This window comes from Nuphar pumila, chromosome 3 (assembly GCF_984573655.1).
Source record: "Nuphar pumila chromosome 3, dmNupPumi1.hap1.1, whole genome shotgun sequence".
In the NCBI taxonomy this organism is placed as follows: domain Eukaryota; kingdom Viridiplantae; phylum Streptophyta; class Magnoliopsida; order Nymphaeales; family Nymphaeaceae; genus Nuphar; species Nuphar pumila.
In genome coordinates, this window is record NC_143251.1 from 141,308,022 (window position 1) to 141,325,683 (window position 17,662).

General features: G+C 36.7%; 1 protein-coding gene across 1 annotated transcript in view; it reads left to right on the top strand.

Annotated features, from left to right (window-relative positions):
• The first annotated feature begins 876 nt into the window (after window positions 1–876).
• Window positions 877–17,662, top strand: part of SWN (SET domain-containing protein) — a 36,465-nt gene continuing 19,679 nt past the window's right edge. Inside the window, exons 1-8 of the mRNA XM_090000341.1 lie at window positions 877–998; window positions 3,281–3,373; window positions 4,240–4,547; window positions 5,236–5,397; window positions 7,059–7,143; window positions 7,372–7,515; window positions 7,643–7,690; window positions 7,771–7,842. Of these exons, the coding sequence (XP_089856467.1) occupies window positions 933–998; window positions 3,281–3,373; window positions 4,240–4,547; window positions 5,236–5,397; window positions 7,059–7,143; window positions 7,372–7,515; window positions 7,643–7,690; window positions 7,771–7,842 (978 nt within the window). The 5' untranslated portion in view covers window positions 877–932. The remainder of the gene's footprint in view (window positions 999–3,280; window positions 3,374–4,239; window positions 4,548–5,235; window positions 5,398–7,058; window positions 7,144–7,371; window positions 7,516–7,642; window positions 7,691–7,770; window positions 7,843–17,662) is intronic.

The window sequence follows — 17,662 nt, forward strand, 5'->3', positions numbered from 1 at the left end:
ACCAAATCGATTCCATATCCGACTTGGGGGCAAACAAAGTCCACGTTCGAGCCAGCTTCCAAAGTGTTAGGTTTTAGAAGATCACCACAAAGGCTCATCCCTTAATGAAACTCTCATTATTTTGTTCACTTTTCACATAAATCCTTTCTTTTAGGCCTTGTTTGTTTCATTCAACTTACATGAGAAAGTGTTAAGTTGACAACCCTGATGCAGTCCTTTCCCTCCATGAACTGCAATTCTTTCCTACCACTGACTAAACAAACATCCAATCATCAGAATGAAAAGGTGTAATCCCCAATTTTTTCTACTACCTACCACTTTTTATATATTAATCCATTCAAACCTAGGGATATAAATAGAATGAGTTTGGGTCAGGTACCCAACCCAACCGAACCCGTTTACTCGAGTTTGGTAGGAAACTTAAGGACCGATTAATAATTAGATGTAGGTTTGGTTTTGAGTTTTGCATTCAAATCCGAATACGAATCCGATAAAACCCGAAACCTGATTAAGTGTAAATGTCGGTTTTTAAGCTAGTGGGTTTCGGGTTTGGTTTTTCGTATTCCATCCTAACCCAAATCTGAAACCGAACCCAATTAGGTCATATCAGATTAAGTCGGACTTGGTAATGCCTAAACCCGACCCGAGTCCGATCCGTTTACATACCTTCCTATTCCTATGAAAGCTTTCTCATGAAAAGCATTCACATCCGTGCCATGTAAAAGACTCGTAGTTTGTTCGAGTACCGAGCGTAGCAGTCATTTACGAAATTCCCCACTAACATCTCTCAGATCTCCTCCGAGTCCTTCCATCATTGTTGGCTTGTAGTACAGTGTCATAATAAAGCGATATCTTTAGGGATTGGAAACCTGCAAAGTTCGAGAAACAAAAGCAATCTTGCTCTCCGTCTCCGTCTCTTGAATCTCTCTCAAATGAGAGACGCTTCTCGGATTCGAAGGCGCGAGGAAACCATGGCGTCCAAATCTTCCGATTCGCTTGTAAGATTTCCCCACAAATTTTTTCTCTTTTTTTTGTGTTAATTATGGAAGTTTATTCTTTTTGTTCCTTGTGTTGTCGATCGAAAAGTTCGTCGTTTGCTTAAAGATGGAATTAATTCCCGCTGCGACTTGCAAGACATTTTAGTGGGACGGTCGGTAAACCTGAATTCGTTGACCGATTGAAGGAATTGGGGCTTTCAGAGGCCATTATAGTTTTGATAATTGGGTTATCAACTGTGGTATAGTTCGTGGATTTGTATGGTTATGCCTGATGTTTGATGGTTTTGTTTATAAATTCACGATTCAATTACGGCAATCATGGACGTGTTAAGCTTAAGAGTGGATTGTAATTACAGTTTTAAACAGTGGATGCAAGCGGAAATGCTATATAGTATCTTATGATTCCATAGGTTGTTGATTGCAAAAATTGTCAAAGTCCCATTTGACGGTAGCCACAGAAAGTGGTTCTTTATTTTTTAAGTAGATTCGCTGGAGATGAGGTTGCATTTCTTGAAGCTCTGGCACTATAAACCGTGCTTTTCAGTAGATTGTAGGAACGCTTGAAGCATGTTGCTGATGAGAGTGTGTGTGACCATTTTCCTTTAATGGTTGTTTCTATAAGTTTCTCAGGTTCCTTTTTTTTTTTGTTGGTGTTGTAACTTTTAACTTATATTCACGCTTTCTTCTATGATTTCCACAAGAAATTCCCGAGGCAGAACTTCTCAATAAGTTGGTTGCCACTTGCCACTGGGTTACCTTCATACATGATCTCTCATATGCACTGAAATGTTAAGCAGAGAAGCCTACTTAGGTATAACCCAGAGTTACCTGAAGCTTCTTAGGTAGGTGGGAAGCTCACTTCCCGGAAACTCACTTCGGAAGCGTGATACTCCTCTCTTCCGAAACTTCATGGGAATCTTGATTCCCCCATGCTTATTCTATGCTTCCCACACACATGGTCTATGCTTCCTATATGCTTTTTTCACGTTTCTTTTCATGTATTTTCTCTCATGCTTTCACTTACTTTCCATGTACTTTCTTTAAATTAGTAACCATCATTGCTAGATTTTAACAAAAATTTAACTCTTTTACTGAAAAATCACGAAATATAAGAATCATCAATTTTATTTTAGTTTTTATTTGTTTCTTGTTCGATTCCTATTCAATTACCATATTGCTTCATTTTTTTTAATATTTTGCTTTTAAATTGATACTTCACTTCCCGCTTCCTATAAATTTTAAAATGCTTCGCTTCTCGCTTCCGCTTCCCGTTTCCTGCTTTCACTTCCTAGTTTGGCAACCTTGTAACCCTTGGGCTTATGCCATCTAATTCTGACCTAGTCTGGAATATTTCCCACATTGGGGGGGGGTGTCCAAACGCTGAAAGTGGATGGTTTGGTTGATTTGGTTGATTTGGTTTTATTCTAGCTTAGCTCCTCCTCTTCTCTTCCACATTCTAAAGGCCATTTAGGTCATTGATGCTTCAAGTGTTCTCTTGGACCTTTAAGTCTCAGGAATCTGAGGACCTATGCAATTTTTTTTATGTTCTAGCGTGGCCTGAGAACTGGGCGGTTGAGTGCTGGAGTTTTGAATCATAATATTTTGTTTTACTTTCCTAATTACAGAAATTCTTCCACAGTGTTTCTGGATCTCTTGTATAGTTTCTTCTTTTTTATTGATAACTATTCTTGGTTCTGAGAATACAGTTGCTAACTACGTAACTTTTTATCTGCTTCTACATTATTCTTTGGTTAGTCGGATATTTAAAAATAGCATTTACCAGCCTTTGCTCTTCGTTCATTTGTGATCTGCCACAAGGATTCCTTTTGCAGTAAAAGTGGAATGGTGAAGATGTATTTTGTCGATTGATTGCCTTTCTGGTTGATTTTGTGCAATTCATTTAAAGAAAACAACAGTGTTCTATTACATGCAATTTGATGGAAAATATTCTCTGATTTGTCGGAATGGAACTTGTAGTCGGTGTGGTCAATAACCATGGGATTCAGCATCTTCAACCTTTTCGTCTTCTGCAAATGAATAAGAGTGCTCAACTTGAGTGACTTGTAAAAAAAAGAAGGGAAAAGGAGGAGTTAGGGAGTTGAGGGTTCTTGGGGGAGGAGAGAGAGAAAAAAGAGAGCGGGGTGGGAGGGGGTAAGGAGGAGGGGAACACATCTGGCTAGTATTATCTCTGTTCTCCTTTTTCTCACGATCTATATCTTTTCATAGAAGGATTAAGAAAATGCATGGATTGATGTCATTCTTCTGACATTTTTGTAAAGCAGGAAGAAAGGGTCAGTGATGCTTTTATGGCCTTGTCATCTGAAATAGAACAAATGAAAAGGCAGATCGAAGCTTGCAGGACTGTTTCTATAAAAGTAGGTTATTTTATGTGTTTTCTTTAAATGTTTTAAGCCATTAAGTTTTGCACTTATGTTTCATGTCCTGTGCATGCATTTGGATGGTTACCATTGTGCTTGTTGCTTTGTAGGCATGGACCTCTTATAACTGTCATCTTCTACTTTAATATGTACTTAAGTTAGTCAGGTTAGCATGCATTTTCAATTCCTGTATGTAAATGAAATCTTTAAAAAAGTTGTGGAGCACATAGGTATTGTTTTCTTGTTTTAAAATTTTACTAGCATAGTGCAGCCACCTGTCCATATATCCAGGCTTATTATGACAAAGAATAAATTAATAAAGATATAAACATGGTACACATTTAAAAGTAAGATATTTTATATTAATTAAAGGCATGCAAATACTGAATGTTTTTTCTAACTTTTCAAAGTTTCCTGGTCTTCTTACATGCTGCTTTTCTCTTTATTGCTATAGGCATCCATGCATAAGGCACTGTCCTAATCATGTCTGTTTTAGAATTTTAGTTTGTTGCTTGGGATTTATTTGAAATGCTGTTATTCTATGTTCTCATTCAGAATTACATGTGAGGGGCTGTAATTCATGCCCTTATCCAGCATATTGATACCAGTCTATGTGCCCATAAGTCATTTTGTCTTCTCTCTTTTACTTGCTTCTTGTATTTTATGCATTTTCATGAGTGAAGGATGTTTTGTCACCACTCATGTTTTATTCGTGGTGAGAGTACCTAGAGATGGACAGGTAGCATGTGTACTGTATTCTCTTTGTTCAAATTTCTGATAGCTTTCTTGATTTCTTTTTCATACTTTTGCTTCTTTGCTGTGGCTGAAGGTATTCTTAACCTTATGAAACCATTTGTTTGTAGGAGAAGATTGCATCCAATACAGAAACTTTGACAGCCCAAACATCCAAACTTATTGCTCTGGCAGCATCAAGAAAAGATCTTTGTTCAATTGAGTGGAAAGAGACTAAGAACATGCTTTCAATTAGGATGGAAGGTGCACTTTGTAAGTTAATTAGTTCAGATTCTGGAACAGATGTAAATAGTCAGGAAGCTTCATCTTCAACTATAATATTTGGAAACGGTAGTGAGGTAAAGAGTCTTATTCACCCCACAAAACTTCCTTTCATCGAGAAGATTCCACCATATACATCATGGATATTTTTAGACAGGTAACATGAAGTTCTTTACTTTGTTTGCAAGTTTGATAGCCTTATTCTAGGCTGTCTTTTGTCTATTTTGTAAGTTAATTCAAACAATTATGTTCTTGATACCTTTTGTCAGTTTTGGTTGAATTGGTGGTTCAGGTTGATTTTGACATCGTGACAGTAAACATGTTTCTGTGTTCTTGGTATCCACACACAACTTTGTTTATATGCTGATTAACTAATTTCAGATTCAAAGGTCAAGTTGTATTAGGTATATACAAGAAAAGCACAAGATTCCATGAAATATGCTAATGTTAATGCTGTCTTAGAATTGCTAAATGCTTTTGAATAAAGGAGAACATTGGATTCTGTTAGTTCTTACTCTGGGATGTTTAAGTTATAGGATAATGTCACAAACTACATGTAAGAATGCTATACTACGACCATGTAATTCACATTGCATGACCTCATAACATTGATGTCATATGTTTCAGAGGACGATATTTGGTTGTTTTCGAGGGTCAGAAGAATGGTTTTTGCACTCACTACTATCATAAGTTTCAAAAGAATTGAAACTTATGTGGTTTTCTGTTGCCTCTGTAACAATCTATGCCTCATTGCAATCTTATTTAGTTTTTCTCTGCATTGCGGCAATTTATTGAGAATCTTTCCTCTTTGATTCATTTTCTTAATTTCAATTCACCCAGTGCAGAAACCAAAGAATGGCTGAAGACCAATCAGTTGTCAGGAGGAGACGCATTTACTATGATCAATATGGTAGTGAAGCATTGATATGTAGTGATAGTGAGGAAGAGGTAGCAGAACCTGAAGTAGAGAGGCATGATTTCACTGAAAGTGAAGATCGTATTTTATGGTATCCCTCTAACAAGGGCCGTGATTACATGAATATTTGCATTTACTTCCAATGCTTTTGATATCCAAGAAAATATTTTCGATAAACAACTGTGTCTAATTAAATTGTACAACAATTGTTAGTCAATGCTGCATAATGGGTTTAAGTCTGGAGAAATTTAAATATAGCTGCCTGACTTGTGCCTATTTTACATTTATATGCTCAATGTATCAAAAGCATCAAATACTGCATAATTTATCTGAAACCAGCTCAGACACTTCTATTTACCTCTATCAAGTTACCTGCAACTGTTGTTTAACTACTCCTAGTTAACTAAGAAAAATGCCAATTTTACCTCTTTTTATCCAAACCCTACTGTGTGTGTGCATGTGCATGTGTGTGCTGTCATTCTCTTCCTCTAATCTCTCTTTCTATCAAAGTTCCAAATAACAAGAAAATTTGTGGTACTTATATTCTGAAAATTAACAAAAAAAAGTAGTGAACTCAGGTGGTTCCATCCTCTTCCCAACAGTTACCATCTGATGGGAATGGATTCAAGACCATATGGGTATTTCCTGTGGCAGTTTCTTGTATGGTGTTAATGGCTTACCTCATGTTCATAGTCTTCATTCAATTGAAAATTTGAAATTGGTTCAGTTCAATCTGACAGTGTAGTTTTTGAGTTTGTATCTGAAGTTTTTTGCAAATATGCAGTTTAATCATGTTCGAGAAATGGCCTTACCCACCTATTCAGTCTTTAAACATGTTCCTTTGAGAGAGGGCCCGTGCTACTTCTTATGATTGCCACTTATTGCAGTCATCATTAACATCATCACCAACTTCACAAAAGCCATTTATTTATTGTGTTTAATCAGTTGGGAAGCTGGTGAGGCGTGTTATATTTGATTAGTTCTATATCATCTGTGCTCCTGGACATTCAGAGCAAAGCCATGTGATGAGTCTTGCATACATGTCCTGGAGTTGAAGAAATTATCCGTCATTGCCATGTATGAATTGTATCAGCCTATTCCGAGCTAACCATCAAATCAGATGAAGATAATAAGATGCATGAGAACCCGGAAGATGAGAAGATCTCAAAGTTCTTCCATTCAGATGATAGAAGTCGATATAGTCCGCCCCCACTCTGCTCAACAAAACTCAATTGCAAATTGTCAAATTTTGATAGAGGTTAAATTGTAATTGCTCGTCCAAACATTTTCCGTTTAGAACATTGACCATTTCTTATTGCCCAAACATCTGCTTTGGACATTGGTACAAGAAGAAGAAAACGATTCCTTGTTAATATCATTTACTGCTATGTAACAGGGACACGGCACTTAGGGTGCCGTACCCGTGTCAACACGGGTATATTATATATTTTCAATATATAATATATATTTTAGATATATAATATATATATTTTTAGTATATATTTAGCTGTATCCCCATACCCACATTTTTTGGAATTGCCGTGTCGCACCCTCCGTATCCATACCTGTACCCACACTCGTACATGTACCCAGGTGACATAGATTTACTGTTTTGAAAGCGTATATCATACACAGTAGTTTATTAATGCACTGACATGAATGATGGTTGCTTGTTCTCATACAGGAGTGTTTCATGTCTCGTCTGTGCATTAGGTGACATGATTCTTGTTTTGCTGCTTTTACGATGCATAGGAAGATTCTGCAGGAGCATGGACAAATGCAGATGGTGCTGAATGCTCTGAGAAAGTGCATAAAGGCAACAGATTCTGAAATAAAGGTAACATCATTTTGTATTTTATGACTTGTCATCTTGAGTTGATAGCAGGTTGGATGCTTGGCATGTTGCCTCTTTCTTAAAAAGGAAGGTTTTATATGTTAGGACCCATTCATTGTTTGGTTGTGGTTTGGATCTGTAGAACCTTTACCCATGATTACATCAGTGAGTTGGGGAACTTTTTTCTGCTTTATTGGGATCTTATACATTCTTTTTGTGTAAGTGGTACAGGCAAGATATGACTCATTGAAGGAGAAATATGAGGAGCAACATGTTAAAAGTAACGTCATGGATGTAGAGAGGAGCATAATGTTGAACAAGAGCCTTAGTTCTGCATTGGATTCTTTTGACAATCTTTTCTGTCGCCGCTGCTTGGTAGTCCTGCACTTACATATTTGCCCTTCGAAACAAATTTTTTGTTGTGAAAAAGGCTTTATGATTTCATGTCAGTTGCTCGTTTGTTATAGTTAGATAGCTTAACAATAACTGTATATTGATACAGGTTTTCGACTGTCGCTTGCATGGGTGTTCCCAAGGACTTATTATTCCCGTATGTTCTTGGATTGCTTGTTATTTCTGTTATCCACATGAACTTTGAGGACATGTTATTATATCTGATGTTTATAACAGTGTGAAAAATTGCCATTTTCTGGTGAACTTGAAGAGGCTGGAACACCTTGCAGCAATCAGTGCTATCTTCTGGTAAACTTCATAATGTACCTAAGTTTTTTGTTGGTTATTTCAAACTTTTCAAACACATGTTTCATTATCTACCTATACTTTTGTTTATTTTCATTATTGGCGAGGTTCATGGATTTGATCCTTGAATAAATAATTTCTCGAGTAAAAACCACGTTGGCTTAAACACTTGATGTGTAAGTAAAAATTTTCATGAATCAAAACGGTTGAGTCGAATGTAGGGAAATTTCCATCAATATGGTGACTGTATGGTCCTGTAATAATTTTTTCTTCAGGAGAATGTTTCATGCTATCTTAATGCTATATCAGTTTATGTCTTTAGGTGAGAATGTTAACTTTCTTTCATGTAGTTTAGACCTTATGCAAGGAATAAACAGTTGCAAAAAGATTATGATAGAATATTGGATCCATCAGATACCAACCTGAGAGGAGCTAAAGAACCTCTAACAGAGTGAAGTAACTGTTATTCATACAAGAGCACCTGGAATTCACTTAGATATTTTTCAAATTCATCAGTATTTAATTCTTTGGGTCACATATCCGCGCAGAAACAAGGAGGGTGGGGGCAAAAAATGTTTGTGGGCACCTATTAATAGGAGATATATACTCGTACACAATTTCATAATACTTTAAGAATGGTAGAGGGTTGAGTACTTCTATCAGAGTAGAAGCAATGACAAAAAGCAGTGGACAGGAACTTCATTCCTGTTTAGAGCAGCTGATCTTCATATCCTGCATATTCTTGCACTGATGCACTGGTGGATGTGTTGTACATAAAGTACATGAATAAACCATGATATGCAGCAGAAAGAGCAGTTATTATTTAAGGCTGAACCTTAGTAGTCAAAAGTGCTAGGTGTCACCTAGAGACCCACAAAAGAAATAATAATTATTTAAATAAAATTTTAAAAATCATAAAAACAAGAAAAATTTGAAAAGACACTACCAAGACATGATTATAAGAAACAAATACAAAATATCAACCTTGGTCCTCCCCCACCTAGGCGCTTAGGTCCTCCTAGACGATAGGCTTGTACCTACGATATTTTTTTGACAAAAAAACCGCATGCTAATATTTCAATATTTTTTGAAATACTGGAGAGATTTATGTATTTATGCTATCCATATTATTCTTAGGGTTGGAGAAAATGTTGACTGTCTTTTTTCTTTCATGGAAATCAATTCCTTCAAAGGTCCCTAAGTTTTTAAAAGATTGACACACTCTTTTTATGTTTCAAATTTATAAAAAAATATGTGAGTTTATCTGCACAAGACTACTCAATTAGAATGGGTGAATTAGTATTCCCTATTTATGGAAATAAGAAATTGCAATTTATTAATACTGGATGTGCTGTTTCTGTGTAGCGGAAGCAAACTTGACGAAGTCGTATGCATGCTAATTAGATTTTATAGTGTTTCCTGTAATGAAACAAGATGTGCACAAACACAATGCCAACAAAGGGCTACAAAAGTGCACATACACGAGAGGACCTCTAATGGACCAATTACAATTTCACAAAAGAGATAATCACCAAAAATAAATCACAACCAACACAATGTAAAAATATAAATTATATTGGATCCTATGTCACATGGGTGCGGGTGCGGGGATTCGGCACTTCCAAAAAACCCGGGTGCGGGGGTGCGGCAGGGGCAAAAATGTAATATATATATATATATATATATATATATATATATATATATATATATATATATATATATATATATATCGTTGAAGACGTAGGAAATGTAAAAATATGTAAGCGTTTGTTTGGAGGGATTAGACTCTAAAACAGTGGCACAACCAAATGGAGTATCCCAACTACCGGCCCATCAGTTCACTGGTTCTTACTTCTATCATCTTTCTTTGGGCATGTTCAGGGCCTTTAGTAAATGGCCACGATTAGTTGGGACCCTTTTGAGGGCTCTTACTGGTGCATTTTGTACGCCATATTTTGGACCTTTGATTACGTTATACACTCTGTCCCCATAAAAACATAACCAACTAGCACCCGCACCCGCGTCGACGTTGAAGATAGCGCACCCATCTCGTCAGGGGGTTCCTCGTCCAGCAAGGCTACCACCATCATATTATCATTTATTATGGAGAGAGAAAATCCTTTACGAAAAAGAAAAGGCTACCACCATCATTATCATTTATTATGGAGAGAGAGCAAGGCTACCGCCATCATTATCATTTATTATGGAGAGAGAAAATCCTTTATGAAAAAGAAGGATTTTGAAAAGGCAGGAGCAGCAGCAGCTGTCAGCAGATTTTTTTTAAAAAAAAATTCCGCAGCCCATTTCATAGGGCAATTTTTTTTTTTTAAAAATAAAAAAAAAATAGACCTAAATAATCTTGGGTGTGGTCAACGCACCCAGGATCGGGTTGACCGCACCCGCTCCCGCGTTGAGTCACGTCGACACGGGTGCGGCACCCTGCTAGCCGAATCCCTGTGACATAGATTGGATCATAAAAATGCTTAGAAAAGCATTGTTAAATACAATGGGAAAACCCTTATTTATAACCAACCAAACAAAAGGGAGAATGGCCGTTGGGCTGCCCCAACAGCCACAAACAACAAAAATAAAAAACAAAAAATAAAGTTAAAAGAAAAAGAAAGAAAAGAACAACCCTATGGGCTGACCCCTATCACAGTGTGAAATTATTGAAATACCCCTAAGGGTATTTCAATTTACATAGACAAAAATAAATACACACACACACACACACACACACACACATATATATATATATATATATGACACTCTTGTTATCACAACATAACTTTGAAGGTTCCAAAACATCAATTTTTATATCATTGAGAACCACAACCACACAACCTTTGTTATTGTTGTAGTCATTGCTCTGTATTCAGCTTTCGTGTTGGACAAATAACCTTCTACTGCTTTTTACACCTCCATGATATAAGATAATTACCTAAAAACACAAAAAAACCTATAGTTGAGTATTGATTGTTGGGATCTCCTCCCCAGTCAGAATCAATATATGCAACAAAATTTAAAAAAGAGGAAGAAGATAAGAAAAACCATTTAGATATAGTATTTTTAATGTATCGAACTATTCTCAACACAATACTCATGTGAACCGAATTAGGCGCATGCTGAAATTGACTTATAGTATGCAGTGGATGCTCAATATTCAGTCTAGTAATAGGCATACATCAGTGATCCAATAATCTGCCTATAAGGAGTTGGATCATCCAATAAGACTCCATCTTCAACTCTTATTTTGACATTAATCACTTCAGGAGTAGTAGCAAATTTCTCATCTGTCATCTTCGAGCGCACAACAATATCAACTGCAAACTTGATTTGAGACAAGTTATATCCTCTTAGCGAAGAAGCTACTTCAATACCTAAGAAATATCTTAAGAAACCAAGGTAGTCATATCAAAAGATTTTTTAAGCATAATTTTAATTTCTTCAACTCCTTATCTTTTCCGGTGATGATCTTATCATCAATATGTATGAGCAAAATGACAATTGCAGAACCTATAGATTTTATAAAAAGATCAATCAATATAACCAGTGTTGTTAAAAACGCGCCTCAAGGCGCAAAAAGCGCGCCTCGCCTCGAGGCGAGGCCCTTTTCGCCTTGAGGCGCACTTAAAAAGCGCAACAGCCTCAAGGCGTACGCCTCATGCGCCTTGAGGCGAGGCGCGCCTCAAACTGAGGCGCACATTAAGAAATCGGATGGCCCGGACCCGAGATCGACCCGGATACGGGCCCGTATTCTCGAAAGATCGAGAACCTGTCTTTAAAAAAGACAGACGCTTTGGGGCGAGGGAAAGCCCTCGCCCCTTCTCTCTCCACTCCGTCCCCTCTCGTCCCCCGCCACTGCTCGCCGCCGGCCACCGCTCGCCGCCGGCCACCGCTCGCCGCCGGCCACCACTCTTCCACCTTCTTCTTTCCTTTGCTGAGAAGCCATCGGCGACCCGCCGGCCACCACTTGCCGCCGGCCACCACTCTTCCACCTTCTTCTTTCCTCTGCTGAGAATCCATCGGCGACCCGCCGGCCATCACTCGCCGCCGGCCACCACTCGCCATCGGCCAGCGACTCACCGCCACCGCCGTCCATTCCGGCGACCTCTGCGCATTCCGATGACAGGTAAGATCTGTGTGTTTTTCCCCAGCTTCTTCTTTTGTCATTTGTTCTTTGTGAAACCGTGTAACTTACGTTTATGGGGAACCCGGCTCCACTCATCCCTATATCATCCTCTGTGGTCATAACTCCCTCTGGGATCTCATTGGTACTAAGTTATTTTGATCAATCTGGCCCTATCGATGGGTTCAACACAGTTGATTTAATAGAAATCAATCTTTTGATAGTGTTCTTTAACAAAAAAAAACATGATTTTCAATTTATTTTGACAGTGTTCTTTAACAAAAAAACCATGTTTTTATTAATGGTTATTGATTTTTGAATCAGCAAAAAAGTCTTGCACATAAGTCGGATTCTGTCTATTCAAATGCCGATCTTCACTAAATGGATGATGTAGATCACATACACAGGGTCCAATTTGATGAAAACAACTTGCATCAGTGAGGTCCTAATGACAGGAATGGCGATATGGATGACTGGAACCTAAATGTGGTTATGGGTGCCATGCAAAACACTATGCTTGCTTCACTAAATGGAGGAAAAGAGGGATTGAAAGTGTGTTGTTATAGCCTAGCCACGAGCAGGCTGATGCCATGAAGGCCTCAGAATGATGAAACCACGAGCAGGCCGATGCCATCGGCTTTTTGGATGTTAAAGAAAAAAAGAATCTGTGTATGTTTTTGTCTGTGAATTAGTATAAGTCTGAATTCTCTCTTCATGATATGAATTTTCAGTTTGTAGCTAAAAATTTAGAAGTTTGTTTCTTTGATTATTGTATGACAAGCAATATACTTCTGCCATACTTCTTGTTATGAATTGGATGTCTCTGAACTTCCAGGTGACAGATAATATTAGGGCCTTAGGGGATTTGAAGTTAAGTCGATTTTTCATCTGCTTAGCTTTTTGCTTTGTTTTACTGTTTTTGGGGACTTTCAGTTGTAATTGTGAATGTTAACACTCTCATTTTGAAGAATTCTGGACAAATACATTAACATTTGGTTGTTAATGTTAACATGCATTTTTTAATTATGACATGATGTTGTTAGTGCTAATATGCATTTTGTTGTTAATGTTAGTTTTTTATTGAATGAATGCTCATATTTATGCAATTAGATACTTATATAGATCAAGTTGTTGCATTAATGCTACTTTTACATGTTAATCTCATATTTTTTTCGTATTTATTTGAGATTTTTTATTTCGTGTTGTTGGCGCTTCATCAATAAAGCATTTCTTATTTATTTATAATTTTAGATCATTTTTATAGTTTTTTTTAAGTTTAAATTTTTTTTTTGAGGCTTACGCTTTGCGCCTCGCCTCGGATTTTGGTGGAGCGCCTCGCTACGCCTCAACGCTTTTAACAACACTGAATATAACATTATTTAAATCCAAAATTTAACATAGTCTTTCTGAACTGATCATACAATGCTTTAGGGGCTTGTTTAAGCTCTTTATGAAGGCAGAGAACCTTGCCTGTTTCAATATTTAGACTAGGAAGAGGATCCATGTAGACTTTTTCATTTAAATTTGCATTCAAAAAGACATTCTTAACATTTAATTGATATATAGGCCAATTTTTAATGAACACTACAACAACTAAAGTCCTTACTGTGATCATACGAGTGTTAAATTATATCATGTGTATATATATATATATATATATATATATATATGCCCCGAGGGCATTTTTGTCATTTCTCGTTTTACGCATGTTCACCCTTGTGAATGTGCATGTAATTTTTCTTTATTTTCTTCTTTTCTCTCTTTCCTTTTTCTTTTTTCTCTTTTCTTTCTTTTCTTTTTCATCTTTTTGTCTAAAAGTCAAAGGAGGGGAAGACGTTGGACCCCCCTCCAACGGTTAGATTTCTAACCATTGGAGGGGCTTCAACGTCTAGTAGGAGCCCCTCCTTTTGGTCTCCTTTGTATTATAAATAAGGGGGTGTCCCCTCTAATTGTATTCGTTCATTTGGGAGCCTTTGTGCTCACCTTTGCTCAATAGATTCAATTTTTTGTATTTTAAGAGTTCTCTTTGTACCTTTGTGCACTTTTTATTCAATTGTTCTTGGTGTGTCTTTGTACACGTATCCCTTCGTGGAGCTTGTGCTTGTAGTGCACATCTTTGAAGATATTTTTACATGGTATCAGAGCTTGGTTGGGAGAAAAGAAAATTGTGTGTTTTATTCTCTCTATTGGGTTCCTCGAAAAGCATGCCATCAAGTTTGGGTGATTGGGGTGAAGACTCGTCTCTTCATTCAATATTTTAGAAGCATCCTACCTCAAGTAGGACCTTATATCTCATTGTGGTACGCATCTCTTTCTCTTTTTCTTCTCTCTAATGGGCGAAAAGGACTCCCACTTCTCTCTTGGCTTCAAATTGAATGGATCTAATTATCATGTATGGTCCGAAAATATGGAGGCTCATATCAAAGGTAAGGGTCTTTGGGGATATGTTCAAGGAACTATTTTCGAACCCAAACCTAAGATTACTATCATTGAGAGAGGAGAGATTAAAGTCCTTGACGATGAAGAAAGAGAAAAGGCGTTTGAAGAATACAATAAAAGGCATGAAGAGTGGGAGATGAAAAACTACAAAATCCTTTCATGGTTTTTCTCTTCGGTAGAAACAAAGATTAATGACAATATATTGAAATTCAAGAAATCATATCAAGTATGGGAGTATCTTAAACGAATGTATACGTCAAGAGATTTGTCCCTTAAGTATTACCTTCAAAAGAAGGCTTTGACTCTACAACAAGGAGAGATGTCGGTTAGAGAGTATTTTGCCAAATTATCCGCTATATGGGATGAACTTGCTATCCTCGAACCTAAATGGAGTGGAGAGGCAATCAAACTAAGGCAAAAACAACTTGAAGAGGATCACTTTTTTAATTTCCTAAATGGGCTTAGACCCGAATTCGAACAATCTAGGTCCTCTCTTTTATCTTTTTTTTTTCTCCACCTTTAGAAGATGTTCTTACCAAATTAAGTGGAGAAGACACTAGATTGAGAATAAACAAAACCAATCAAAATGTATTAGTCGTCCCCTCTAAAAACGAGGATGAGGGAGCTTACGTTGTATCTAGACCGGGGAGCAATGTTAAACCTTATAAACCTCCCCACTTCAAGGAGGAAGAGAAAACAACAGACAATATGGAAGAAGAGACTATAGTAAAATCGTGTCATTTTTGTAAAAAACTAGGGCAAATAAAACCCATGTGTTCCAAGTGGAAAAAGATGGTGGCAATGTCGACAACCTTCAGAGAGGAGACGTCGTCTTCCTCTAACAATGCCAATCTATCTATAAATCAAATTATTGAAGCTCTTCAACCACTCCTCAAGGGATCTATTTCTGGAGCCGCTGCCTCCTCTTTCTCTCCTCCAGGTAAAATTCTTTGGCTTTTAGACTCAGGTACATCCTTTCATATGACTCCAAATGCTTTTACACTGACCAACTATTCTAAAAATCCCTCACCATCCTTTGTCTTTACTGCGGATGGGGCTTCTCTTGAAATTAAAGGAATTGGAGATTTTGAAAAACAAGATTTTTTGTTCCCAAAGTTAGATTTATTCCAAAATTAAATTTGAACTTGCTTTTTGTCTTTCAACTTTCGGATCTTGGATATGATATAAAATTCTCATCACATAAATGTTGGATACAGGATCGCCAGTCCAGGAAGTTGATTGGAGAAGGCTGTAGGAAGGGTGAGCTCTATTTTATGGAGTCTCTTCAAGTTCCAAAAACATCTTTTTGTAACATTGCTCAACATAAAGATATAAATGTTTGGCATAAACACCTTGGGCATCCAAATATTGATAAGCTTTCTTATATTCATTTTGCTAAAACATTATGTAAAGAAAATTTCAGTTGTAATGATTATATTATGGGAAAAATGAGAAGCTTATCTTTTGGCTCAATATCTATGTTTTCAACTAAGCCTTTTGAAATTGTGCATTCGGATGTATAGGGACCTGCTCTTGTAGTATCTAAGGGAGGGTTTTCATATTATGTTATCTATGTTGATGACTATTCAAGATACAGTTGGATATACTTTCTAAAACATAAACATGAAGTCTTTTCCACTTTTAAGAATTTTCATGTAATAATCGAAACCCAATTCAATAGAAAGTTACAAATTTTTAGAACAAATTCAGGGGGTGAATTCCTCTCAAATGAATTTAAAGACTATAATCAAAGATTTTGTCCCAAAACTCCTCAACAAAACGGCTTAGCCGAACGAAAACATAGATATATTATTGAAACTACAAGGACTTCACTTATTTCTCAAAAGATCCCCAAAATAATTTGGGCGAAAGCTGCCCTGACGTCTGTCTATCTTATAAATTGTCTTCCTTCTAAAAATTTAAGCCAAATATCTCCTTTTGAAGTTTTATATAAAAAAGAACCCGATTATAACATATTACGAATCTTTGGCTGCAAATGTTTTGTTCATTGATAAAAATGATAAGCTATCTCCTAAAGTCATTCCCTGTGCTTTTCTTGGTTATTCAGAAACACAAAAAGGTTTTAGGTGTTATGACCTTCAGAATGATAAACTGTACGTCTCAAGGAACATCACCTTTTTGGAAAATGAAAGTGGTTTTGAGGACTCAACCCTCCCCGATAATGCTGATTACTCCTTTTTATTTGAATTAGTAAATAGGACTGAAGATTTCTTCAGTGACGACGAGACAAATAATGAAAATGTTGATAACGAAGCTCATCTGTTTGTTCAACCAGTAGAAGAAGTTGTAAATGAACCAATTACATACTGACGTAGAGATAAAAATACGTTTAGAAGTGCGATAGAAAGATATAGTGATTTTAGTGAGCCATCTCAATATAGCAACTTACGAAGAACTAAAAGACCTCAGATTTATATCCTATGAATCATTTTCCGCAAAACATAGGGCTTGCCTTAGTGCCATTCACTCATACGAAGAACCCAGAAACTTCGAAGAAGCTAAATAAAGATTAGAATGGAGAACTGCAATGGATAATGAACTTTATGCCCTTAACATAGCCAAGACTTGGGAATTTCAAAATCTTCCTGAAGGAAAAAAGACACTAGGATGTAGATGGGTCTTTAAAGTTAAGACCAAGAGTGATAGAACTCTTAAAAGATATAAGGTCCGGCTAGTAACTAAAGGTTATATACAGGAATATGATATTGATTATGAAGAAACTTTTGCTCCTGTAGCAAGAATGGTCACTGTAAGATGTTTGATCATTACTGCATCTATTAAAAAGTGGAATATATATCAAATGAATGTTAAAAATGCCTTTTTGAATGGGGACCTAAACGAAGAAGTTTACATGGAGGCCCCCCTGGCATGGATATACCAAAGGGTAAAGTTCTTCGTCTTAGAAAGGCCTTGTACGGCTTAAAGCAAGCTCCAAAAGCTTGGTACAATCGATTTAATAAAGTAATGGTTGAAACTGGATTTAATTCTTATTATAATGACACTGCTCTCTTTGTCAAAAAGTCTGATGCAAGAATTGTAATTTTGTTGTTATATGTTGATGATATGCTAATAACATGCAGTGATATTAAGGGAATAAAAAATATCAAATTCACTCTAAAAGAAAGGTTTGAAATGTTAGACTTAGTGTATTTGACATGTTTTTTGGGTATTGAGGTTGCTTACTCTCATAGAGGTTATTTTTTTGTCTCAGACGGCTTGTGAGATTCTTGACAG